Source organism: Cydia fagiglandana, chromosome 19 (genome assembly GCF_963556715.1).
Source record: "Cydia fagiglandana chromosome 19, ilCydFagi1.1, whole genome shotgun sequence".
NCBI lineage: Eukaryota > Metazoa > Arthropoda > Insecta > Lepidoptera > Tortricidae > Cydia > Cydia fagiglandana.
In genome coordinates this window covers 4,793,799-4,818,768 of record NC_085950.1, presented here as the reverse complement: position 1 = coordinate 4,818,768, position 24,970 = coordinate 4,793,799, and the positions used below count along the sequence as shown (strand labels likewise).

The window sequence follows — 24,970 nt, the reverse complement described above, 5'->3', positions numbered from 1 at the left end:
TTTTTTGACGCCGAGTGTATCTTAAGGATGACTCACGTTAGACCGGGCCGTGTCCGGGGCTTCCGGCGCATAGTTTTCTACGAAAATCATCACGTGATCGCCTATCATGTCATAGAAGCGTAAGCTGCGGAAGCTCCGGCCCGGACACGACCCGGTCTAACGTGAGTTATCCTTTATGATCCAATCGTATTGCTTTCAGCCTTCGACCCATCTTTAACATTTCACTATGTGAAGTACCCTCGAGTTTTCCGTCGGAATGAGGTGGCTTGCCAAGTCTGCTATGGGGAGTTTGACTGTCTCAGCATGGAGAGGTGCGGCTACAACGCCGCAGTGACAGACATCTTGGTAGAAGGAGACGGAATGGTGCCTATCTCTGTCTAATGATGTGAAAGAAACAAAATAAATTTAAAATATAATGGTAGAGTCGAAAAGTGGTAGACCACTTTCTTGGGTGACTGTACCTACTAAGACTCCACTGACCGTATCTAGTAGGGTCCCATTTTTACCCTTTGGGTACGTTTTATATAACTCCTGATCTCTGATCAAATAATAAATTTAAGTGTACCCTGTGTACCTCTCTCAGCGTATCGCCCTAGCGATACAGAGAGGTAACGCTGCCAGTGTAATGGGTCCATACCACAAGCCGAACTGTTGGACGGGCCTTTATTTTTTGATTGGGTACTTTATAGGTTAGCCTTTTGCACCTCCTAAATAGTTTGATTTTGTTTTTTTTACATTTGTAGTCACCATAGTTTAATTAATATTATCATTTCTCCACTACCTAAAGGTTGTCAGAGATCGCTCTTTAGCGATAAGACCGCCTTTTGTTGCCTCTGTCTTCATGTATTATGTATGTCTCTCTGTAAATGTTTTTATTGAGGTTGTGCAATAAAGAGGATTTGTATTGTATTTAATTTTTATACTGTATTTATAGGAACTAATTTATTTAATAAATTAAGTTAAAGTTTTTATTTAAAACATTTCATCTTTAAATTAAAATAGTCAGTACTCTTTTTTTCAGAAAGTCGTTAACGATGAATTGAAGATTAAAATGGATTCAATGATGTATGATTTAGTTTTAGAAGGTAAGTAATATAAAAGGTCAATGTGGGTAATTCCGTCATAGGGGCTATTCTGTCCACTAGCGTTTTTCTTGAACAACAAACAACATTGATAAGTTCGTCGTCAAAGTAGCGATTGCTTTTAGTTTCAGTAATCAAAAGCAAATGGTTTTTTTCCTACTATTGTAAATATTAAAGAAATATGCCCTCGTGGATGGAATAGCCTCTATGACTGAATTAGCCGCATAGACATTTGTTTGCATTATGTACTTTTTTATTAAAACCAAATATTGTTCACAGTATTGTCCAAGTATTGTTCACAGTTTATTTGTTTGACGACCGGTCTGGCCTAGTGGGTAGTGACCCTGCCTGCGAAGCCGATGGTCCTGGGTTCGAATCCTAGTAAGGGCATTTATTTGTATGATGATACAGATATTTGTTCCTAAGTCATGGGTGTTTTCTATATATTTAAGTATTTGTATATTATATATATCGTTGTCTGAGTACCTACAACACAAGCCTTCTTGAGCTTACTGTGGGACTTAGTCAATCTGTGTAAGAATGTCCTATAATATTTATTTATTTATTTATTTGTTCCTAAGTCATGGGTGTTTTCTATGTATAACTATAAGTATATATTTATCTATATAAGTATGTATATCGTCGCTTAGCACCCATATAAAAGCTTTGCTTAGTTTGGGGCTAGGTACTGGAATCAGTTATGTAACGCTGCCATACATGACCCAAAAATTTTTTATTAAGCTATGAGCTTCATCACATCTGATATTTGAGTAATTCTAAGCATTTCTAGCCTGGGAGGCAAAAAGAAGCGTGCGTCTAATACGGCCGCAACCCGTCATCTTTAAAAAAAATCTATTCTGATCCTGGTGGCTACTAGGGCAAGTTTGGTATCATTTTCGTATAAACCAAAGACGTAGAATTAATTGCTGATATTTGTTTTTTTTCAGTTTCATAGTAATTTTAAGAAAAACGTAAAAAGGTGAAAATTTTGGTTGAAGATTTTTGCTACGCGGAGCCGAAACTACAAAAGATAGAAAGTTGAAATTTGCACACTAGATTACATTTATAAAGTGTACAAGAGATAAGAAGCGATTTTGAGAAATTCAACCCCTAAGGGGGTTAAAAAGGGAATGAAAGTTTGTATGGGGTTCATGTCTTATTTTAAGCTAGGAATTTGAAACTTTGTAAAACGATTTATTATTAAAATACAAGAAAACTAATTTCAGCGTTTTTGAAAATTCATCCCCTAAGATGGTGAAAAAGGGGTTGAAAGTTTGTATAGATATCAAAAAAAATTTCGAACGCGGGACTTGAATCTTTGTATTTGGGGATATTATTAAAAGACAGGAAAAGTAATTTCAGCGTTTTGTAAAATTCATCCCCTAAAAGGGTTAAAAAGGGGTTGAAAGTTTAAATCCATTACAAATCCGAGTAGACGCACATTTCTTATTGCTTCCCAGGCTTGAAATGCTTAGAATTACTCAAGAAACATATGTGATGAAGCTCATAGCTTAATAAAAAAATTTTGGGTCGACTTTATAACTGCTTCCGCTAAGGTTGATCGGTGTAAAGATGTCCCCAATATTTATTTATTTACTTATTTATTTACAGATTCGGTAAAAGAATACAATGTGTGTATTCCTTTCATCTCGTCGTATACAACTTGCAATAGAGGTACGAAGTCCAGTTTTATAATACTTTTAATACTTAGGATTACTCACTATATTATTGGCACTAATAACCCGACTAACTTGATTCAAATGATTCACATTACTTAAGGATGACTCACACTGGAACGGCCCGGGTACGGGCCGAGGCAACCGATATTTGGTTTTCTATGACCGGTGATCACGTGATGCTTTGAGTCATCCTTTAAGGATGACTCACGTTAGACCGAGCCGGGGCCGGGCCGGAGCTTCCGGAGCTTCGTTTACTATGAAAAGCACCACGTGATCACCCAATATAGTAGAAGAGCCGGCCGCAAATTTTCTAACCGACTTGATACCACGATGAAATGCACAATGGTTTCCCATAAAAGTGATGCTAAGTCCGAATTCGATAGTCTGCCACGGCGGAACTTGCCGAAAGTACGAGAAAGAAGGCCACTTCCGGTGCGAAAAAAGGGGGCTGATTTAACCCATCTGATACCGAAATAATAGTTATGGCAGCAGTTAGAAATTTACATGTAGACACATAAAAGCGAAGTCTGCCAGTATTTTTTTTGCCGGAAGTGCTTGGCAGACGCTCTCAAAGGTGGTCAACGGGACCCCTAATTTAACCCATCTGATACCACCATGAAACCAACTCCAGTCGGTAGGTATGAACCCTCATGTCAGGAATATATAAGTCTGCCATGGATTTTCCTGCCGAAACACCTTGGCAGACGAGATTATGTAAGCAAGGTCGGCATCGGTTACCCTACACTAACCCATCTGATACCACCATGAAACCAATTCCAGTCGGTAGGTACGAACCCCCATTTTAGGAATATATAAGTCTGCCAAGGTTTTTCCTGCCGAAACACCTTGGCAGACGAGATTATAAACAAGATGACCATCGGTTACCGTACACTAACCCATCTGATACCGCCATGAAACCAATTCCAGTCGGTAGGTATGAACCCTCATTTCAGGAATATATAAGTCTGCCAAGGCTTTTCCTGCCGTAACACCACGGCAGACGAGATTATGTAAGCAAGGTCGGCATCGGTTACCCTACACTAACCCATCTGATACCACCATGAAACCAATTCCAGTCGGTAGGTATGAACCCCCATTTTAGAAATATATAAGTCTGCCAAGGTTTTTCCTGCCGAAACACCTTGGCAGACGAGATTATAAGCAAGATGACCATTGGTTACCGTACACTAACCCATCTGATACCACCATGAAACCAATTCTAGTCGGTAGGTATGAACCCTCATTTCAGGAATTTATAAGTCTGCCAAGGCCTTTCCTGCCGAAACACCTTGACAGACGAGATTATGTAAGCAGCATCCACATACGAGGGATCCGTATTTTGGGATTATACAGATTACGGACATTATTAATAGCTGTGCTGTAGGCTTATTTATTACTTTATGCTTATACATATTTGTATATAATTATGTTACTAATAAAATATATTTATAATTTATTAAACCTAAACTTAATACATTGGGAATTCATTACCTGCTTACGGCAGTAGTAGGGATAAGTGGGTGAGTTCTGGCTCACTGAGCCAGGCCAACAGTCCCTCCCCCTTTTTTCTCTTGTTGAGGCCCTGCAACCTTGCCTTGAACCCAAACTAATGTCATTGTAGCTCGAATCTAACCTAATTTATTTTTATTGCTTTTAGAATATTTCAATTATCTACTTTTGCGAAGTTAAATGTTGAAATCTCTATTTCGCAAAATGGAATTTTAATGTGACTTTAATGTATGTGCAGTCTACTTAGTAATTGGGTTTAAAGATATAAAAACACACATTTTATTTCCTATCCTAAGTATTCTATCCTAAGTTTATTCAAATAATATTCTGAACATATATAGTAATAAGATTGGTCATATTTTTCATAAAATCGATTTTGACTGGCAAAGCATATTACTTTTTGGCAACCGGGTTTTTTAACCTAATTAGAACCCGCTGAATCAGAATTTGCCGGTTGCTCGATCGAAATCTTGACCGGAAGTGAGATATTTGACATTAAAGGTCCCTTTTTTTCGTTTTTCGTAAATAACTCTTAAACGGTGGCACATAGCAAAAAATGTTCTATTACATAAGTATTCTGCATAAAATTGCCTACAAGAAAGATTCAGTACAATTTTTCGCTAGGATCAATATTCAAAGAGATTTTAACGCGGGAAATTTAATTATAATCACTTCTAAGGTTCCGTTTTTTAGGTTTTCGTAAATAACTCATAAACGGTGGCCAATATCAAAAAATGTTGTTAGACGTTAATAATCTACACAAAATTTTGAACAAAAAAGATTCAGTACACTTTTTGCAGGGATCAATATTTAAAAAGATAATAAAGAGGGAAAGTTAATTATAATAAATTCTAAGGTTCCTTGTTTTTATTTTTTCGTTAATAATTTGAAAAGTATGACTCATAGCAAAAAAAATCTTATACATAAATAATAAACGTAAAATTTCCTACAAGAAACATGCCGAACACTTTTCGCTAGGATCAATATTTAAAAAGACAAAGCAGCGGGTAAGTTAATTATAATCAATTTTAAAGTCCCTTTTTAGTTTTTTGTAAATAACTCGTAAACTGTGTCCCATAGCGAAATAGGTTTTTAAGAATAAATTATCTACATAAAATTTCCTCCAAAAAACATCTAGAACACTTTTCTCTAGGATCAATATTTCAAGCGATATTAAAGGAAGAAAGTTAATTACAATCAGTTCACAGGTCACTTTTTTTTAGTTTTTCGTAAATAACTCGTAAACGGTGGCCGGTTGCAAAACAATATTCTACATAAATATTAAACATAAAATTGTCCACAAAAAAGGTTCTGTACACTTTTTCGCTACGATCAATATTTAAAGAGATATTAAAGGGGGTAGGTTAATTATAATCAATTTCCAGGTCCCTATTTTTAGGATTTCGCAAATGACTCGTAAAATAAGGCTCATAGCAAAATAAGTTCTTAATGTTCTTGTAAATAAATAATCGATATAAAATTTTCTACGAAAGACATATGGAACACTTTTCTCTTTTTAGGCTTCCGTACCTCAAAATGAATAAAAACCGGCCAAGCGCGAGTCGGACTCGCGTTGCAAGGGTTCCGTACATTACCCAATTTTTAACAGTGTATTTTATACATATATGTGAAACGCGAGTGAATTGCCTTTAAAAAACCTGTAGGGATCGGTTCAAAAACTATAAGTAATGTCCGACTCGCGCTTGACTGCATAATTCTAATAGGTTTTCCTGTCATCTATAGATTCTATTTTGGGTCATTCCACCGTTTCGGGTGTTACACTTGAACTCATAAAATAAGGTTTTATTCGATATTGTAACAGGAACTAGGAGGTTATAACTATTGATTCATCTACTACTTTGATAATATTTTCCTTTCCTGTACGCAAATTATTAAAGTATAAGAGAAATAACGAGAGAATCACTAAAAAGTAGCTGTTTCGGGCGTTACGCGAATTGGCCTATACCTTCTGACCAGCAGTACCAAAATGCATAATTAAGCAAATTTTATCAAGTAAGCTCCAGTTTTATTTATGTCAAGTAATAATAGTCGAAACACTGAAGTAACACTTAGTATCACTTCTTATTTAAATTTAATAAAATAAATTACCTATTTCGGGTGGATGGTTAGTTTCGGGTGTTACGAGTACGAAATTAAGACAGATTTATACGAAATTATGGCTCATTTTATTGAAATTATTGTCTTTGTAATAAATTCGATTAAAAATATAAGTAATAAATGCTGAATTATTTTAAAATACATTATCTTAACAATAAAAACTGTTTCTCGAAGATATCATAATTATTTTTCTTTCGATGCGAATATTTCCGAAAATATTCACTTAATCAAAAACTTGTTGATGGTGACACCTATTCATTTTGAAAGATCTATCCAATGACATCCCACATCATAGGTTTAAATGCAAAAAAAATTAAAAAAAAAATTTGTGTACAGGAGCTACCATAAAAAACATTTTTATTCGTTTTTTTTTGTGACATGAAGGTTCGGTATGTTTTCTATGGAAATAGGTTAGTTTTGACTTCTTAAACCAGTTTTCATTTTTCAACCCTTTGGTAGCGTTTCTTATGGAATGACCCTTCTGTGTATCTTTTCAAAATTTTAGACCCAGTAGTTTCGGAGATAAAGCCCCCTTCCCCAAAATAAAACATTAAAATACAAAAAAATACCCCCCCCCCTTTATTTCCGAAACTACTGGGTCTAAATTTTGAAAATAAAATAAAATAAAATAGTTCTTTACCTATATAGACGTAAACCTAAAAATAGGGACCTGGAAATTGATTATAATTAACTTACCCCCTTTAATACCTCTTTAAATATTGATCGTAGCGAAAAAGTGTACAGAACCTTTTTTGTGGACAATTTTATGTTTAATATTTATGTAGAATATTGTTTTGCAACGGGCCACCGTTTACGAGTTATTTACGAAAAACTAAAAAAAAGTGACCTGTGAACTGATTGTAATTAACTTTCTTCCTTTAATATCGCTTGAAATATTGATCCTAGAGAAGAGTGTTCTAGATGTGTTTTGGAGGAAATTTTATGTAGATAATTTATTCTTAAAAACCTATTTCGCTATGGGACACCGTTTACGAGTTATTTACAAAAAACTAAAAAGGGACTTTAAAATTGATTATAATTAACTTACCCGCTGCTTTGTCTTTTTAAATATTGATCCTAGCGAAAAGTGTTCTGCATGTTTCTTGTAGGAAATTTTACGTTTATTATTTATGTATAAGATTTTTTTTGCTATGAGTCATACTTTTCAAATTATTAACGAAAAAATAAAAACAAGGAACCTTAGAATTTAGTATAATTAACTTTCCCTCTTTATTATCTTTTTAAATATTGATCCCTGCAAAAAGTGTATTGAATCTTTTTTGTTCAAAATTTTGTGTAGATTATTAACGTCGAATAACATTTTTTGATATTGGCCACCGTTTATGAGTTATTTACGAAAACCTAAAAAACGGGACCTTAGAAGTGATTATAATTAAATTTCCCGCGTTAAAAACTCTTTTAATAATGATCCTAGCGAAAAATTGTACTGAATCTTTCTTGTAGGCAATTTTATGCATATTACTTATGTAATAGAACATTTTTTGCTATGCACCACCGTTTAAGAGTTATTTACGAAAAACGAAAAAAACGGACTTTTGATGTCAAATATCTCATTTCCGGTCAAGATTTCGATCGAGCAACCGGCAAATTCGGATTCAGCGGGGTCTAATTAGGTTAAAAAACCCGGTTGCCAAAAAGTAATATGATTTGCCAGTCGCATCAGGAAGGAGAGCGATTTTGATTTTTTTTGTCTAGTCTAAATATCATTACTTATTCTGTGTACAGTGGAGAAAACGAATGAAATCATGCAATTTGATTTTGCTATTTTTAAATAAAGAGTAACTAAACAGTATTTTCCACAGTTGTTGGTAATGATACCATCTCTTACAATTTCTCTTCATGAACATTTTATGATACCTAACCTTCCAATTTTTGCCCGAATTAATCAAAAAATTCACCAACTCCATTTACACCAACCAAATAGAAAACGGGTCCGTGTCCGAATTCGCGATCTCGAGTCCGGGTCCAGGTTCAGGTAGAAGTCGAATTCAAAATCTTGCTTGTTTTGCCAGTGGGGTAACTTGCTTAACAATCAATTAGAAAAAGACAAGTCGTCGAGGAGTTCCGTTCTGATCACCATCAGCAATACCACTTCATCAAATGCCACTGTTCTTAATGTAAATCCTTGTTTGCCTGATGAAAATACAAGAGTCACTATACAATGCCATTAAGATTTGTAGAGTTCCCTCGATTCCTTATGGATCCCATCATCAGAACTTGAGCTTCACGATAATATTACTTAAAAATCTAACGTGCTTAACAAACATAACGAAGAGGACAAATCCCCAAACATGAGCTATGCGTCGTTGAAGAGTTCCATTCTGATCATCATCAGCAGTTTCACTTTATCAAATGTCACAATTCTGAATGTAAATGCTTGGTTTGTTTAAAATACACCAGTATCACTATATGTTAGGGTGGTTCAAAAAACATTTTTTTTCCTAAGGGGCACCCCCTTATTTTGTTACACTTATTATGTTGATAAAATACACCAAGTTTCTTAATTTATCTCAACTATACTTCGTTTTTTTTAGCATTAGAAATTAGGTAAACAATCTTGATGTGTCTTTTAATTGAAAAACACATTTTAAAAATAAGTTACGGCAAATACACTCGCGTGCAAAAGTATTGCATCACTTTGCATTTTTTCGTCCGCACCCAATATCTTTGTAATTCTAGAGCCCATTCTGAAAATTTTGGTATCAACTGAAAGCTTATAATCTAACGCATTAGAAAATTGGGAAATTTAATGAAATTTCAAATCTGAAGACTAAAAAAAAATCAGAAACTGAAAGTAGCGACATAATGGTCGAGAAATAAATTTAGGAAAGTTAAGAATAAAAGTCATTTATTTAATACAAAATAAATTATTATTATTAAATTAATACCTGGTGTTGCCACCCCTAGCCCTCCTCACACAAATCAAGCGGTTTTTCATAGACCTAATTAATTTTCTAATGAAATCTTGTGGAATAGCGTCCCACTCCTCCAGCAAGGCTCCCTTCAGCTCCTCAACATTGGCCGGGGCAGGATTCCGCTTCCGAATCCCTTTTCAGGTAGTCCCACACGTGTTCAATGGGGTTAAGGCCCGGGCTCATCGCTGGCCAGTCCATGGTGTCGATGCCCACTTCGAGAAGGTAGGCTGCGGTGGCCCTAGCGGTATGACACGGGCATTATCCTGCATTAGGATGAACCCCTCATCAAAAATACCGGCATAAGGAACAACATGTTCCTCCAGGATGTCAGTAATGTATTTTGCAGCGGTCAATCCACCGCCACGGCCCCCGCCAGGCACGAAAACCAGCTCTGTTCGCGCGTCGTAGGAAACGCCGCCCCAGAACATCACGGATCCACCGCCATAGGCGACCCTTTCGGAGAAGCAACATTGGGCGAACCGTTCTTCTGGCCTTCTGTAGACTCTTCCTCTTCGGTCACATCCATTCAAACATATTCTGCACTCGTCCGAGAAGAGAACTGGGGTCCATTGCTCAATGGTCCAGTCCATATGATTTTCTGCAAACTATCTTCGGGCTGTACGGTGTCGCGCCAGCAATCTGGGCCCTGTTGCAGGCCTCCTGGGTGTCAAGTTCGCTTTCTTGAGTCTTCTTCTTATTGTCCACTCACTGGCAGCCACTCCTCGTATCTCACGCAGACGCTGCTGGATGGCAACGCTTGTTAGGTGTCGATCTCGGAGAGATGTTGTGACAATGAAGCGGTCGTCCCTCTCTGATGTAGACTTTTTGCGGCCGCTTCTTGGTCTTGAAGTAAAGGATCCAGTCCGTTGGAACCTATGGTAAACTCTGCAAACTGTAGATTGACTTAAATTCAGCGTGGCAGCTACTGAACGTTGGCTACGCCCCTCTTGCAGGAGCTGGACGACTTGGCGGACTTCAGCTTCAGTGGTTTCCATTTTTCACAGGTCTTCTTCACGGGAAAATATGCGGAGATCTGTACCGGTCAACTTTTGATAAGTGACTGATAACAACCCCTCCCCTACCCCCCTTTTTATAGGGGTCAAGGGTAGCGCAACTCGTGCGCGTGATAACGCGAAAGCGCTCACAAATCGGGAAAATGCCGATAATTTGAAAAATACTGGGCCGTTTTCCATGTTTTTTAACTTTTCGTAAAGCTAAAACTTCAAGGGACATGATCCCATTAAAATAATTAATGGAAAATAACCGGTTTACAAAATTATTGGGTGCAGTTGAAAAAATGCAAAGTGATGCAATACTTTTGCACGCGAGTGTATGTAACAATTATTAATCTAGTACGATCATTTATATTCGTCTGCTTTCATAAGTAATAGTTTTTGAATTTTGAAAAGCGTTTTTCAATTAAAAGACATGCTAAGATCGCTTACCTTCTTGCAAGTTCTATCTAATGCTAAAAAAAAACGAACTATACAAGGGGGTGCTTAACGACGTTGAAATTTTGTATGTTGTTTGAAACCCAACAAAAAGAGTATTTGTGATTCAGAATTTTATGTAAATATCTGGTTTCACACTATTTGCACATGTGATGTATAAGTTTTGAAGTAGAAAAACATTTTCTTTCAAAATAATATCTTTTAAATCACACTTTCAAATAATGTGAAAACTACTACTTACATAAAAATCAAAAAAATAATTACTTATTTTTTTTGATTTTATACAATTTGAAAAATTTCAAAGTATTTTGAGCACCCCCTTGTAGTTAAGATTGTAAGATTACAAACTTGGCGTATTTTGTCAACATAATAAGTGTAACAAAATGATGGGGTGCCGCTTCTTCTAGCTAGAGTGTGAATTTTTCCCATACAAACGTGAACCACCCTTACAAGATTTGAAGAGTGCCCTCGATTCCTCATAAATCTCACCATCAGAACTGGGTTTTGACAAAGACGGAACCAATCTGTATGTATATACTTACAAGTTACAACTCAACTAGAAAAATAATTTTCAAAATCGATCCCGAAATGACGGAGATATCAAACATTAAAAAACCGAATTAATACCTCCTTTTTAGGGTTCCGTAGCCAAATGGCAAAAAACGGAACCCTTATAGATTCGTCATGTCTGTCTGTCTGTCCGTCCGTATGTCACAGCCACTTTTTTCCGAAACTAAAAGAACTGTTAAAACTTGGTAAGTAGATGTATTCTGTGAACCGCATTAAGATTTCAACACAAAAATAGAAAAAAAAAACAATAAATTTTGGGGGTCCCCCATACTTAGAACTGAAACTTAAAATGTCTTTTTCATTAAACCCATACGTGTGGGGTATCTATGGATAGGTCTTCAAAAATGATACAATACAATACAATACTCTTTATTGCACGCCTCACATATACTTAGTTTACAATAAATGGACAATAACATAAACAAAGACAATAGAGGTAACAACAGGCGGTCTTATCGCTTATGATATTGAGGTTTCTAATATCATTTATTTCTAAACTGAATAGTTTGCGCGAGAGACTTCCAAAGTGGTAAAATGTGTGCACCCTCCCCTCCCCCTTTAACTTCTAAAATAAATTTAACTTCGCACTGAATGATGACATCGTACGGGGCTTAAAGCCCTCGTAACGCAGTGAACGTGTTAAAGTCACATTAAAATTCCATTTTTCGAAATAGAGATTTCAACATTTAACTTTGCAAAAGTAGATAATTGAAATATTATAAAAGCAATAAAAATAAATTAGGTTAGATTCGAGCCACAATGACATTAGTTTGGGTTCAAGGCAAGGTTGCAGGGCCTCAACAAGAGAAAAAAGGGGGAGGGACTGTTGGCCTGGCTCAGTGAGCCAGAACTCACCCACTTATCCCTACTACTGCCGTAAGCAGGTAATGAATTCCCAATGTATTAAGTTTAGGTTTAATAAATTATAAATATATTTTATTAGTAACATAATTATATACAAATATGTATAAGCATAAAGTAATAAATAAGCCTACAGCTATTAATAATGTCCGTAATCTGTATAATCCCAAAATACGGATCCCTCGTATGTGGATGCTGCTTACATAATCTCGTCTGTCAAGGTGTTTCGGCAGGAAAGGCCTTGGCAGACTTATAAATTCCTGAAATGAGGGTTCATACCTACCGACTAGAACTGGTTTCATGGTGGTATCAGATGGGTTAGTGTACGGTAACCAATGGTCATCTTGCTTATAATCTCGTCTGCCAAGGTGTTTCGGCAGGAAAAACCTTGGCAGACTTATATATTTCTAAAATGGGGGTTCATACCTACCGACTGGAATTGGTTTCATGGTGGTATCAGATGGGTTAGTGTAGGGTAACCGATGCCGACCTTGCTTACATAATCTCGTCTGCCAAGGTGTTACGGCAGGAAAAGCCTTGGCAGACTTATATATTCCTGAAATGAGGGTTCATACCTACCGACTGGAATTGGTTTCATGGCGGTATCAGATGGGTTAGTGTACGGTAACCGATGGTCATCTTGTTTATAATCTCGTCTGCCAAGGTGTTTCGGCAGGAAAAACCTTGGCAGACTTATATATTCCTAAAATGGGGGTTCGTACCTACCGACTGGAATTGGTTTCATGGTGGTATCAGATGGGTTAGTGTAGGGTAACCGATGCCGACCTTGCTTACATAATCTCGTCTGCCAAGGTGTTTCGGCAGGAAAATCCTTGGCAGACTTATATATTCCTGACATGAGGGTTCATACCTACCGACTGGAGTTGGTTTCATGGTGGTATCAGATGGGTTAAATTAGGGGTCCCGTTGGCCACCTTTGAGAGCGTCTGCCAAGCACTTCCGGCAAAAAAAATACTGGCAGACTTCGCTTTTATGTGTCTACATGTAAATTTCTAACTGCTGCCATAACTATTATTTCGGTATCAGATGGGTTAAATCAGCCCCCTTTTTCGCACCGGAAGTGGCCTTCTTTCTCGTACTTTCGGCAAGTTCCGCCGTGGCAGACTATCGAATTCGGACTTAGCATCACTTTTATGGGAAACCATTGTGCATTTCATCGTGGTATCAAGTCGGTTAGAAAATTTGCGGCCGGCTCTTCTACTAATAAGCCGTCATAGAAAATGACATGTGGGACGCCCTGCCCTTAATTGCTACCTACCATTAGGGTTGCCAACCGTACTATATTATATAGTATTGTACTATATTTTGGCTCTCTGTAGGTACCAGAGATGTGACTTATTTGAAATACTTGTATTTAAAATGCAAATACAAAATGCAAAATACCTATTTTGTATTTTGTATTTAAATACCTTTTGAAGAAAACTATTTTGTATTTTATTTGAAATAGTTTTTGGGACCTATTTTCTATTTTCAAATTACAAAATACTTTATTTAGGTAGGTAATGTGGGTAGGAGTTACAATCTCTTCTGATGTTACAATCCTGGCAACTCTCTCATTCTTTTAACATGGAGCTGTTGAATCTGTTTAGTAACGTCGCACATGACCACAAGCGTAGCGAGTGGTTAAAAAAGTGGAATCTTGAGTGTTGCGAGGGTTTCAAGGCACGAGAGGAGAACAAACTTTTCTGCCTTGGTGAAACACAAACGAGACGTTTTCATCACACTAACGAGAGGCATTGTACTAGCTGTAAAACATTACAAATTAATGCTTTAAAAGTTGGCCGTTAAAAACCATCATCCATACATCCTACCGGTTAATATGAGCAAACAACTAGAAATTTGCACTTTAGATAGAGGATTGATTTCAAAGAATAAAGATAGTCTTTTCAACTCGGAAATTCCGAGTAAATCTTTTTAATTCAGACTATAGTCCGTTTTTTTTAGCATTAGAAAGAACTTCGCACAAGTAAGCTTGTGGTTCCAAATCCGGCACTTTTAGCGGTAATAATTTGAAGTAAATTATATGTATTGACCATGCTACATTAGATAATTCAATAATTATTAACAATTAAAGAGCCTGATAAAAACTGCACGCGTGCTTCTGTGGAGTTCTTTCTAATGCTAAAAAAAACGAACTATAGGTATTCACTACTGAGAGTACCTTTTATCACAAAGTATTTGTATTTTGAAAAAGTATTTTGAAAATACCTATTTCGTATTTTGTATTTAAATACAAATTCAAAAACTATTTTGTATTTTGCATTTGAAATAGTATATCAAGGAAGTATTTGTATTTTGTATTTAAATACTTTTTATAAAGTATTTTTCGCATCTCTGGTAGGTACTATATACTTTTGGAAATATATATACTCGTAGTATGCTAAAATACTATATTTCCGATTAAACGTGTATTACACTCATGTTTAGTATTTTATCTAAAAGTACTATATTTTTGTGAAATGTACTATATTTTTGATGCATTATTCTAGAAAATACTATATTCCACCAAAAAAAAGTTGGCAACCCTACCTACCATAGACCTAGTATTACATAGATGAGCTATACGCGTGCCTCCGTGAGGGACAAAACATACGCAAAGCGACAATATTCAAAACACGTTTTAACATTCCTGACAACATACCAAAAACAATCTACGTAATTCGGTCGGGTTATTTGTTGCCCACCATAAACCATACTAAATTTATGGTGGGGAACAAAAAGTGAGACTGTGACAAGGACAAGCAATAATACCGCTTTCTCTGCTACTCCTACTGAAATTTCCATAAGTGCATCTCGTTCGGTCGTTTGGCCCCTCCCCCGTGTCATCTCTATATTATTGTACCTCTATGCTACCAACATATATGTATATACTTAAATCCAGATTTTTACCTTTCAGACAACATCTGCCTAGGCTGCGAATCGTGTGACTGCGACGAATCAGGACACTGGAATTGTAGTGAAACCTCGAAATGTAGCAACCTGCATTTGGACATCGACCATCGAATAATCAAATCAGTTGCTGAGAGTTTAAACGATGTTAAACGTAAAGTATTCCCTTAAAATCACATCATCATCATCATCATTCTAGCCTTCAGCCGCCCACTGCTAACAGTGGGATGACACTCCTGACTTCGGGTGAACTCGGCTCTGTTCGGCTCAGCATTGCTCCAAGCAATAGGTTTGGCACCACTTGACGTCCTTTTGCGTGCACGAACGCAGATAAGATAATCACTTTTGACAGCCCTACATAGCCGAAAGGGATATTAGTGCCGTACATTAGAAAGTTTTGACAACCCTACATAGCCGATAGGGACAGTGCCGTACATTGGAGAGGGATAGCATGATTCGACCCTGAATCGCTGTCAAACTTCGGTTTTGTAGGAAGTGTCCTTTCTGTACTATTAGAGGACGTCAAATGTTGTATTGCTATTTCTACATGATTTCTACGTAATGTACAGTCAACGGTAAAAATATGGGTGTAGACAACTTACTCAAAAATATGTCCCATAGTTCTTATTTCACTGACATAAGAGTTATGGGACATATTTTTGAAATGATTTGTACACCCATATTTTTACCGTTGACTGTACATATATAGCCATATATGTCAGTACGTACAAAAGTTTGCACAATTGTGTAAGGTTTTCGGCAGAGGGGTAAGCTCTTAAAGGCGACTCTAGTTATTAAATGCTCTAAGGGACCGGAGCTTCCGGCGCTTCGTTTTCTATGGAAAGCACCACGTGATTCTGATTACGGATCAGCCGTCATAGAAAGTGACATGGCGGATGCCTTGGCCCGGTCTAGCGTGTGTTATGGCTCCTCTACACGATGGGCCAGCGCCGGCCACTCCAGGGGACGCATTTATGCGTTAGAGGGAGCAAGTGATATTGCTATCTCATTCTACCGCATGGCTGCGTCCCTTGGAGTGGCCGGCGTTGGCCCATCGTGTAGAGGAGCCATTATGCTTTCTTCGTGTTTTCACTCGACACGCACACAATCACAGCTCGAGGGATAAAGGATGACTCACGTTAGACCGGGCCGACCGGACCGTGTCCGGGCCGGAGCTTCCGACGCTTACTTTTCTATGACAAATGACAGGTGATCACTTGATGCTTTCCACAGAAAATGAAGCGCCGGAAGCTCCGGCCCGGACACGGCCGGGTCTAACGTGAGTATTACCCTTAAGAGGTGAATGGCTCCAACCCGATTAAAGTGTGAAATCTGCTTGTTTTCTGAAATTACAATTTTGTCTGTTATATTTTCGAGAAAGGTATTCTTTCATCCTGTTGACGACCGGTCTGGCCTGGTGGGCCTTGCCTGTGAAGCCGATGGTCCTGGGTTCGAATCCCAGTAAGGGCATTTATTTGTGAGATGACACAGATATTTGTTCCTGAGTCATGATTGTTTTCGATGTATTTAAGTATTTATATATTATACCACGTACCCAAAATTCAACGATAAGTTGGCACCAGAAGATGGACCTGCTCACTACTACTCGAGGAAAAAAAGAATATATCCCAATTTATTATGGAATTACAAAAAAAACCGGGTAAGTGCGAGTCGGACTCGCGCACGAAGGGTTCCGTACCACAATGCAAAAAAAAAAAAAAAAAGCAAAAAAAAAAAACGGTCACCCATCCAAGTACTGACCACTCCCAACGTTGCTTAACTTTGGTCAAAAATCACGTTTGTTGTATGGGAGCCCCATTTAAATCTTTATTTTATTCTGTTTTTAGTATTAATATTATATATAGCTACAAGAATCACTGATTTCTCATATATATGTTTTATTTGGAAACTGTAAGACTTGGGTTAAAAAAAAAAAGTGATTCGTATAGAGGGCCGAAAATGTAGGTCCAGAAAAATATGGATTTCTGGATTCGACTCCCGGGTCGAAAAATGTTTGACGGCCCGGCCAAACGGTAAGAGGTAGAGGGGGGGTGTTCGACCAAATGTCATAGAGGGACCCTGGCAGTTTTTGACGCCGCCATTTTTTTTTCAAAATGGCCGACTTTTTTTTTTGACGTTTTTTCAAAATTGTCGTAGCGCGCTGAAATTTTGGTCACGGAATCTCGGGGTCCCCTGGATTCGTATGGTGAAAAAATTTTTTGAAAAAATTCAAGATGGCGGAAAAAATGGCCACTTTTATTTTGTATGGCAACTTTTAAACGGTGCGTGATGGGTGGGGGGTGCTCGACCAAATGTCATAGAGGGCCTCGAGAGAAATACAACTGCATTTAAAAAATTTCAAAATGGCCGACTTTTTTTTTTTTTTTTTTTTCAAGTTGGTCCGAGCGCGCTGAGATTTGGCATGCGGCGAGCTTGGGGGCCCAAGATTACCATGTGAAAAAAAATTTTTGGAAAAATCCAAAATGGCCGCTGATACGGGCAATTGAAATTTTCCAAGCAGGTTAAGCGAGCCCGAAGGGCGAGCTTCAGGCTGGGAGGCCGCAGGCCGACCCCGCGACGGGCCGTCAGGCCCGGAGCTTCACCCCGAATGTCCGAGCGCGTCCTACCCCCAGTAATTTTGGGCGAGGCCGAAGGCCTCGCCGCGGGAATGACGAACAAAGCAAAATCCTATACAAAAACTGTGTTGAGCGAGCCCGAAGGGCGAGCTGTAGGCCGGGAGGCCGAAGGCCGACCCCGCGACGGGCCGAAGGCCCGGAGCCTCCACCTCGACTCCCGAAACGCGAGGCCGAAGGCCGAGCTGCGTGAATGCGGTGCCTCCAAGCGTTCTACAAAGTCAACTGTCTCGATAAGCGGAGCCGGCGGGCCGAAGGCCCGACGGCGGAGCGTCGAGGCTCGCGAAGGCCGAAGGCCGAGCTCCGCGTAGGGCCGAAGGCCCGGAGCGTCCCTCACGAGCTCTCAAACACGCGAGGCCGAAGGCCGAGCTGCGTGAATGCGGTGCCTCCAAGAGTTCTACCAAGTCAACTGTCTCGATAAGCGGAGCCGGCGGGCCGAAGGCCCGACGGCGAAGCGTCGAGGCTCGCGAAGGCCGAAGGCCGAGCTCCGCGTAGGGCCGAAGGCCCGGAGCGTCCCTCACAAGCTCTCAAACACGCGAGGCCGAAGGCCGAGCTGCGTGAATGCGGTGCCTCCAAGAGTTCTACAAAGTCAACTGTCTTGATAAGCGAAGCCGGCGGGCCGAAGGCCCGACGGCGGAGCGTCGAGGCTCGCGAAGGCCGAAGGCCGAGCTCCGCGTAGGGCCGAAGGCCCGAAGCGTCACACGAGAGGGGGAAGTTGGAGCTTAAACACGACCCAATAGTAAAAGTGTCTTGACAAGCTCACGTCGGGCCTACGGCCTAGAGGGCCAAAAATGTAGGTCCAGAAAAATATGGATTTCTGGATTCGACTCCCGGGTCGAAAAATGTTTGACGGCCCGGCCAAACGGTAAGAGTTAGAGGGGGGGTGCTCGACCAAATGTCATAGAGGGACCCTGGCAGTTTTTGACGCCGCCATTTTTTTTTCAAAATGGCCGACTTTTTTTTTTGACGTTTTTTCAAGTTTGTCCCAGCGCGCTGAAATTTTGGTCACGGAATCTCGGGGTCCCCTGGATTCGTTTGGTATAAAAAAATTTCGAAAAAATCCAAGATGGCGGAAAAAATGGCCACTTTTATTTTGTATGGCAACTTTTAAACGGTGCGTGATGGGTGGGGGGTGCTCGACCAAATGTCATAGAGGGCCTCGAGAGAAATACAACTGCATTTAAAAAATTTCAAAATGGCCGACTTTTTTTTTTTTTTTTTTTCAAGTTGGTCCGAGCGCGCTGAGATTTGGCATGCGGCGAGCTTGGGGGCCCAAGATTACCATGTGAAAAAAAAATTTTTGGAAAAATCCAAAATGGCCGCTGATACGGGCAATTGAAATTTTCCAAGCAGGTTAAGCGAGCCCGAAGGGCGAGCTTCAGGCTGGGAGGCCGCAGGCCGACCCCGCGACGGGCCGTCAGGCCCGGAGCTTCACCCCGAATGTCCGAGCGCGTCCTACCCCCAGTAATTTTGGGCGAGGCCGAAGGCCTCGCCGCGGGAATGACGAACAAAGCAAAATCCTATACAAAAACTGTGTTGAGCGAGCCCGAAGGGCGAGCTGTAGGCCGGGAGGCCGAAGGCCGACCCCGCGACGGGCCGAAGGCCCGGAGCCTCCACCTCGACTCCCGAAACGCGAGGCCGAAGGCCGAGCTGCGTGAATGCGGTGCCTCCAAGCGTTCTACAAAGTCAATTGTCTCGATAAGCGGAGCCGGCGGGCCGAAGGCCCGACGGCGGAGCGTCGAGGCTCGCGAAGGCCGAAGGCCGAGCTCCGCGTAGGGCCGAAGGCCCGGAGCGTCCCTCACGAGCTCTCAAACACGCGAGGCCGAAGGCCGAGCTGCGTGAATGCGGTGCCTCCAAGAGTTCTACCAAGTCAACTGTCTCGATAAGCGGAGCCGGCGGGCCGAAGGCCCGACGGCGAAGCGTCGAGGCTCGCGAAGGCCGAAGGCCGAGCTCCGCGTAGGGCCGAAGGCCCGGAGCGTCCCTCACAAGCTCTCAAACACGCGAGGCCGAAGGCCGAGCTGCGTGAATGCGGTGCCTCCAAGAGTTCTACAAAGTCAACTGTCTTGATAAGCGAAGCCGGCGGGCCGAAGGCCCGACGGCGGAGCGTCGAGGCTCGCGAAGGCCGAAGGCCGAGCTCCGCGTAGGGCCGAAGGCCCGAAGCGTCACACGAGAGGGGGAAGTTGGAGCTTAAACACGACCCAATAGGAAAAGTGTCTTAGACAAGCGAAACGGCGGGCCGAAGGCCGAAGGCCGTAGGCCCGACGTGAGCTTGTCAAGACACTTTTACTATTGGGTCGTGTTTAAGCTCCAACTTCCCGCTTACGCCCCAAAGCAAAACCAACCCCCCAAGTGTTTTAATAAGCGAAGCGGCGGGCCGAAGGCCCGACGCTGAGCTTCGAAACCCAGCGAAGGCCGAAGGCCGAGCTCCGCGTAGGGCCGAAGGCCCGGAGCGTCCCTTACGATTTCCCAAGCACGCGAGGCCGAAGGCCGAGCTGCGGGAATGAAGTGCTCGCATGCGGACCTTTTCTTTCAAGCAAGAGTACAACTTCACTTCTTTTTCTCTTTGGAAAACAAAACTACAGCACAAACAACAACACCAACAACAGCACCAACAACAACAACAACAAAACAACAACACAAACAACAAGAAGACCGCGGGGCCCTCGGGCCCCGCGCACAACGCACAAAACTAGTTAATATTATATATAGCTACAACCCGATACATTTCTAATATAGATGTTTTATTTTGCAACTGTAAGGGTTGAGTTAAAAAAAAAAAGTGATTCGTATAGAGGGCCAAAAATGTAGGTCCAGAAAAATATGGATATCCTGGACGAGTGGAAGACCACGATTCTGCATAAGAGCACGCCGAAACGGTAAGACTTAGGTGGGGGGTGCTCGACCAATTGTCATAGAGGGACCCTGGCAGTTTTTGACGCCGCCATTTTTTTTTTCAAAATGGCCGACTTTTTTTTTTGACGTTTTTTCAAAATTGTCGTAGCGCGCTGAAATTTTGGTCACGGAATCTCGGGGTCCCCTGGATTCGATTGGTAAAAAAAATTTTTGAAAAAATCCAAGATGGCGGAAAAAATGGCCACTTTTATTTTGTATGGCAACTTTTAAACGGTGCGTGATAGGTGGGGGGTGCTCGACCAAATGTCATAGAGGGCCTCGAGAGAAATACAACTGCATTTAAAAATTTTCAAAATGGCCGACTTTTTTTTTTTTTTTTTTTCAAGTTGCTCCGATCGCGCTGAGATTTGGCATGCGGTGAGCTTGGGGGCCCAAGATTACCATGTCAAAAAAAATTTTTGGAAAAATTCAAAATGGCGGCTGACACGGGCAAAACCAATTTTCCAAGTACTTTAAGCGAGCCCGAAGGGCGAGCTTCAGGCTGGGAGGCCGCAGGCCGACCCCGCGACGGGCCGTCAGGCCCGGAGCTTCACCCCGAATGTCCAAGCGTGCCGTACACCCAGTAATTTTGGGCGAGGCCGCAGGCCTCGCCGCGGGAATGACGAACAAAGCAAAATCCTATACAAAAACTGTGTTAAGCGAGCCCGAAGGGCGAGCTTCGGGCCGGGAGGCCGAAGGCCGACCCCGCGACGGGCCGAAGGCCCGGAGCCTCCACCCCGACTCCCAAAACGCGAGGCCGAAGGCCGAGCTGCGTGAATGCGGTGCCTCCAAGCGTTCTACAAAGTCAACTGTCTGTGTTGATAAGCGGAGCCGGCGTAGGGCCGAAGGCCCGGAGCGTCCCTTACGATTACCCAAGCACGCGAGGCCGAAGGCCGAGCTGCGGGAATGAAGTGCTCGCATGCGGACCTTTTCTTTCAAGCAAAAGTACAACTTCATTTCTTTTTCTCTTTGGAAAACAAAACTACAGCACAAACAACAACACCAACAACAACAACAGCACAAACAACAGCACAAACAACAGCACCAACAACAAAACAACAACAAGAAGACCGCGGGGCCCTCGGGCCCCGCGCACAACGCACAAAACTAGTTAATATTATATATAGCTACAAGAATCACTGATTTCTAATGTATACGTTTTATTTGGAAACTGTAAGGGTTGAGTTAAAAAAAAAAAGTGATTCGTATAGAGGGTCAAAAATGTAGGTCCAGAAAAATATGGATTTTTGGATTCGACTCCCGGGTCGAAAAATGTTTGACGGCCCGGCCAAACGGTAAGAGGTAGAGGGGGGGTGCTCGACCAAATGTCATAGAGGGACCCTGGCAGTTTTTGACGCCGCCATTTTTTTTTCAAAATGGCCGACTTTTTTTTTTGTCACTTTTTCAAGTTTGTCCCAGCGCGCTGAAATTTTGGTCACGGAATCTCGGGGTCCCCTGGATTCGTATGGTGAAAAATTTTTTTGAAAAAATCCAAGATGGCGGAAAAAATGGCCACTTTTATTTTGTATGGCAACTTTTAAACGGTGCGTGATAGGTGGGGGGTGCTCGACCAAATGTCATAGAGGGCCTCGAGAGAAACAAAACTGCATTTAAAAATTTTCAAAATGGCCGACTTTTTTTTTTTTTTTTTTTCAAGTTGGTCCGAGCGCGCTGAGATTTGGCATGCGGCGAGCTTGGGGGCCCAAGATTACCATGTGAAAAAAAATTTTTGGAAAAATCCAAAATGGCCGCTGATACGGGCAATTGAAATTTTCCAAGCAGGTTAAGCGAGCCCGAAGGGCGAGCTTCAGGCCGGGAGGCCGCAGGCCGACCCCGCGACGGGCCGTCAGGCCCGGAGCTTCACCCCGAATGTCCGAGCGCGTCCTACCCCCAGTAATTTTGGGCGAGGCCGAAGGCCTCGCCGCGGGAATGACGAACAAAGCAAAATCTTATACAAAAACTGTGTTAAGCGAGCCCGAAGGGCGAGCTTCGGGCCGGGAGGCCGAAGGCCGACCCCGCGACGGGCCGTCAGGCCCGGAGCCTCCACCCCGACTCCCAAAACGCGAGGCCGAAGGCCGAGCTGCGTGAATGCGGTGCCTCCAAGCGTTCTACAAAGTCAACTGTCTTGATAAGCGGAGCCGGCGGGCCGAAGGCCCGACGGCGGAGCGTCGAGGCTCGCGAAGGCCGAAGGCCGAGCTCCGCGTAGGGCCGAAGGCCCGGAGCGTCCCTTACGCATGCGCTAGCACGCGAGGCCGAAGGCCGAGCTGCGTGAATGCGGTGCCTCCAAGCGTTCTACAAAGTCAACTGTCTTGATAAGCGGAGCCGGCGGGCCGAAGGCCCGACGGCGGAGCGTCGAGGCTCGCGAAGGCCGAAGGCCGAGCTCCGCGTAGGGCCGAAGGCCCGGAGCGTCCCTTACGCATGCGCTAGCACGCGAGGCCGAAGGCCGAGCTGCGTGAATGAAGTCCCAAGCGTTCTACCAAGTCAAGTGTCTTGATAAGCGGAGCCGGCGGGCCGAAGGCCCGACGGCGAAGCGTCGAGGCTCGCGAAGGCCGAAGGCCGAGCTCCGCGTAGGGCCGAAGGCCCGAAGCGTCACACGAGAGGGGGAAGTTGGAGCTTAAACACGACCCAATAGGAAAAGTGTCTTAGACAAGCGAAACGGCGGGCCGAAGGCCGAAGGCCGTAGGCCCGACGTGAGCTTGTCAAGACACTTTTCCTATTGGGTCGTGTTTAAGCTCCAACTTCCCGCTTACGCCCCAAAGCAAAACCAACCCTCCAAGTGTTTTAATAAGCGAAGCGGCGGGCCGAAGGCCCGACGCTGAGCTTCGAAACCCAGCGAAGGCCGAAGGCCGAGCTCCGCGTAGGGCCGAAGGCCCGGAGCGTCCCTTACGATTTCCCAAGCACGCGAGGCCGAAGGCCGAGCTGCGGGAATGAAGTGCTCGCATGCGGACCTTACGATTTCCCAAGCATGCGAGGCCGAAGGCCGAGCTGCGTGAATGCTGTGCCTCCAAGCGTTCTACAAAGTCAACTGTCTTGATAAGCGAAGCCGGCGGGCCGAAGGCCCGACGGCGGAGCGTCGAGGCTAGCGAAGGCCGAAGGCCGAGCTCCGCGTAGGGCCGAAGGCCCGAAGCGTCACACGAGAGGGGGAAGTTGGAGCTTAAACACGACCCAATAGGAAAAGTGTCTTAGACAAGCGAAACGGCGGGCCGAAGGCCGAAGGCCGTAGGCCCGACGTGAGCTTGTCAAGACACTTTTACTATTGGGTCGTGTTTAAGCTCCAACTTCCCGCTTACGCCCCAAAGCAAAACCAACCCCCCAAGTGTTTTAATAAGCGAAGCGGCGGGCCGAAGGCCCGACGCTGAGCTTCGAAACCCAGCGAAGGCCGAAGGCCGAGCTCCGCGTAGGGCCGAAGGCCCGGAGCGTCCCTTACGATTTCCCAAGCACGCGAGGCCGAAGGCCGAGCTGCGGGAATGAAGTGCTCGCATGCGGACCTTTTCTTTCAAGCAAAAGTACAACTTCATTACTTTTTCTCTTTGGAAAACAAAACTACAGCACAAACAACAACACCAACAACAACAACAGCACAAACAACAGCACCAACAACAGCACCAACAACAAAACAACAACAAGAAGACCGCGGGGCCCTCGGGCCCCGCGCACAACGCACAAAACTAGTTAATATTATATATAGCTACAAGAATCACTGATTTCTAATGTATACGTTTTATTTGGAAACTGTAAGGGTTGAGTTAAAAAAAAAAAGTGATTCGTATAGAGGGTCAAAAATGTAGGTCCAGAAAAATATGGATTTTTGGATTCGACTCCCGGGTCGAAAAATGTTTGACGGCCCGGCCAAACGGTAAGAGGTAGAGGGGGGGTGCTCGACCAAATGTCATAGAGGGACCCTGGCAGTTTTTGACGCCGCCATTTTTTTTTCAAAATGGCCGACTTTTTTTTTTGTCACTTTTTCAAGTTTGTCCCAGCGCGCTGAAATTTTGGTCACGGAATCTCGGGGTCCCCTGGATTCGTTTGGTAAAAAAAAATTTCGAAAAAATCCAAGATGGCGGAAAAAATGGCCACTTTTATTTTGTATGGCAACTTTTAAACGGTGCGTGATAGGTGGGGGGTGCTCGACCAAATGTCATAGAGGGCCTCGAGAGAAATAAAACTGCATTTAAAAAATTTCAAAATGGCCGACTTTTTTTTTTTTTTTTTTTTCAAGTTGGTCCGAGCGCGCTGAGATTTGGCATGCGGCGAGCTTGGGGGCCCAAGATTACCATGTCAAAAAAATTTTTTGGAAAAATTCAAAATGGCGGCTGACACGGGCAAAAC

At 42.4% G+C, this 24,970-nt stretch overlaps 1 protein-coding gene across 1 annotated transcript in view; it reads left to right on the top strand.

Annotated features, from left to right (window-relative positions):
• The first annotated feature begins 203 nt into the window (after window positions 1-203).
• LOC134673847 (uncharacterized) overlaps window positions 204-24,970 on the top strand; it is a 78,793-nt gene continuing 54,026 nt past the window's right edge. The window contains exons 1-4 of the mRNA XM_063531885.1: window positions 204-363; window positions 1,022-1,085; window positions 2,694-2,756; window positions 15,124-15,270. Of these exons, the coding sequence (XP_063387955.1) occupies window positions 304-363; window positions 1,022-1,085; window positions 2,694-2,756; window positions 15,124-15,270 (334 nt within the window). The 5' untranslated portion in view covers window positions 204-303. The remainder of the gene's footprint in view (window positions 364-1,021; window positions 1,086-2,693; window positions 2,757-15,123; window positions 15,271-24,970) is intronic.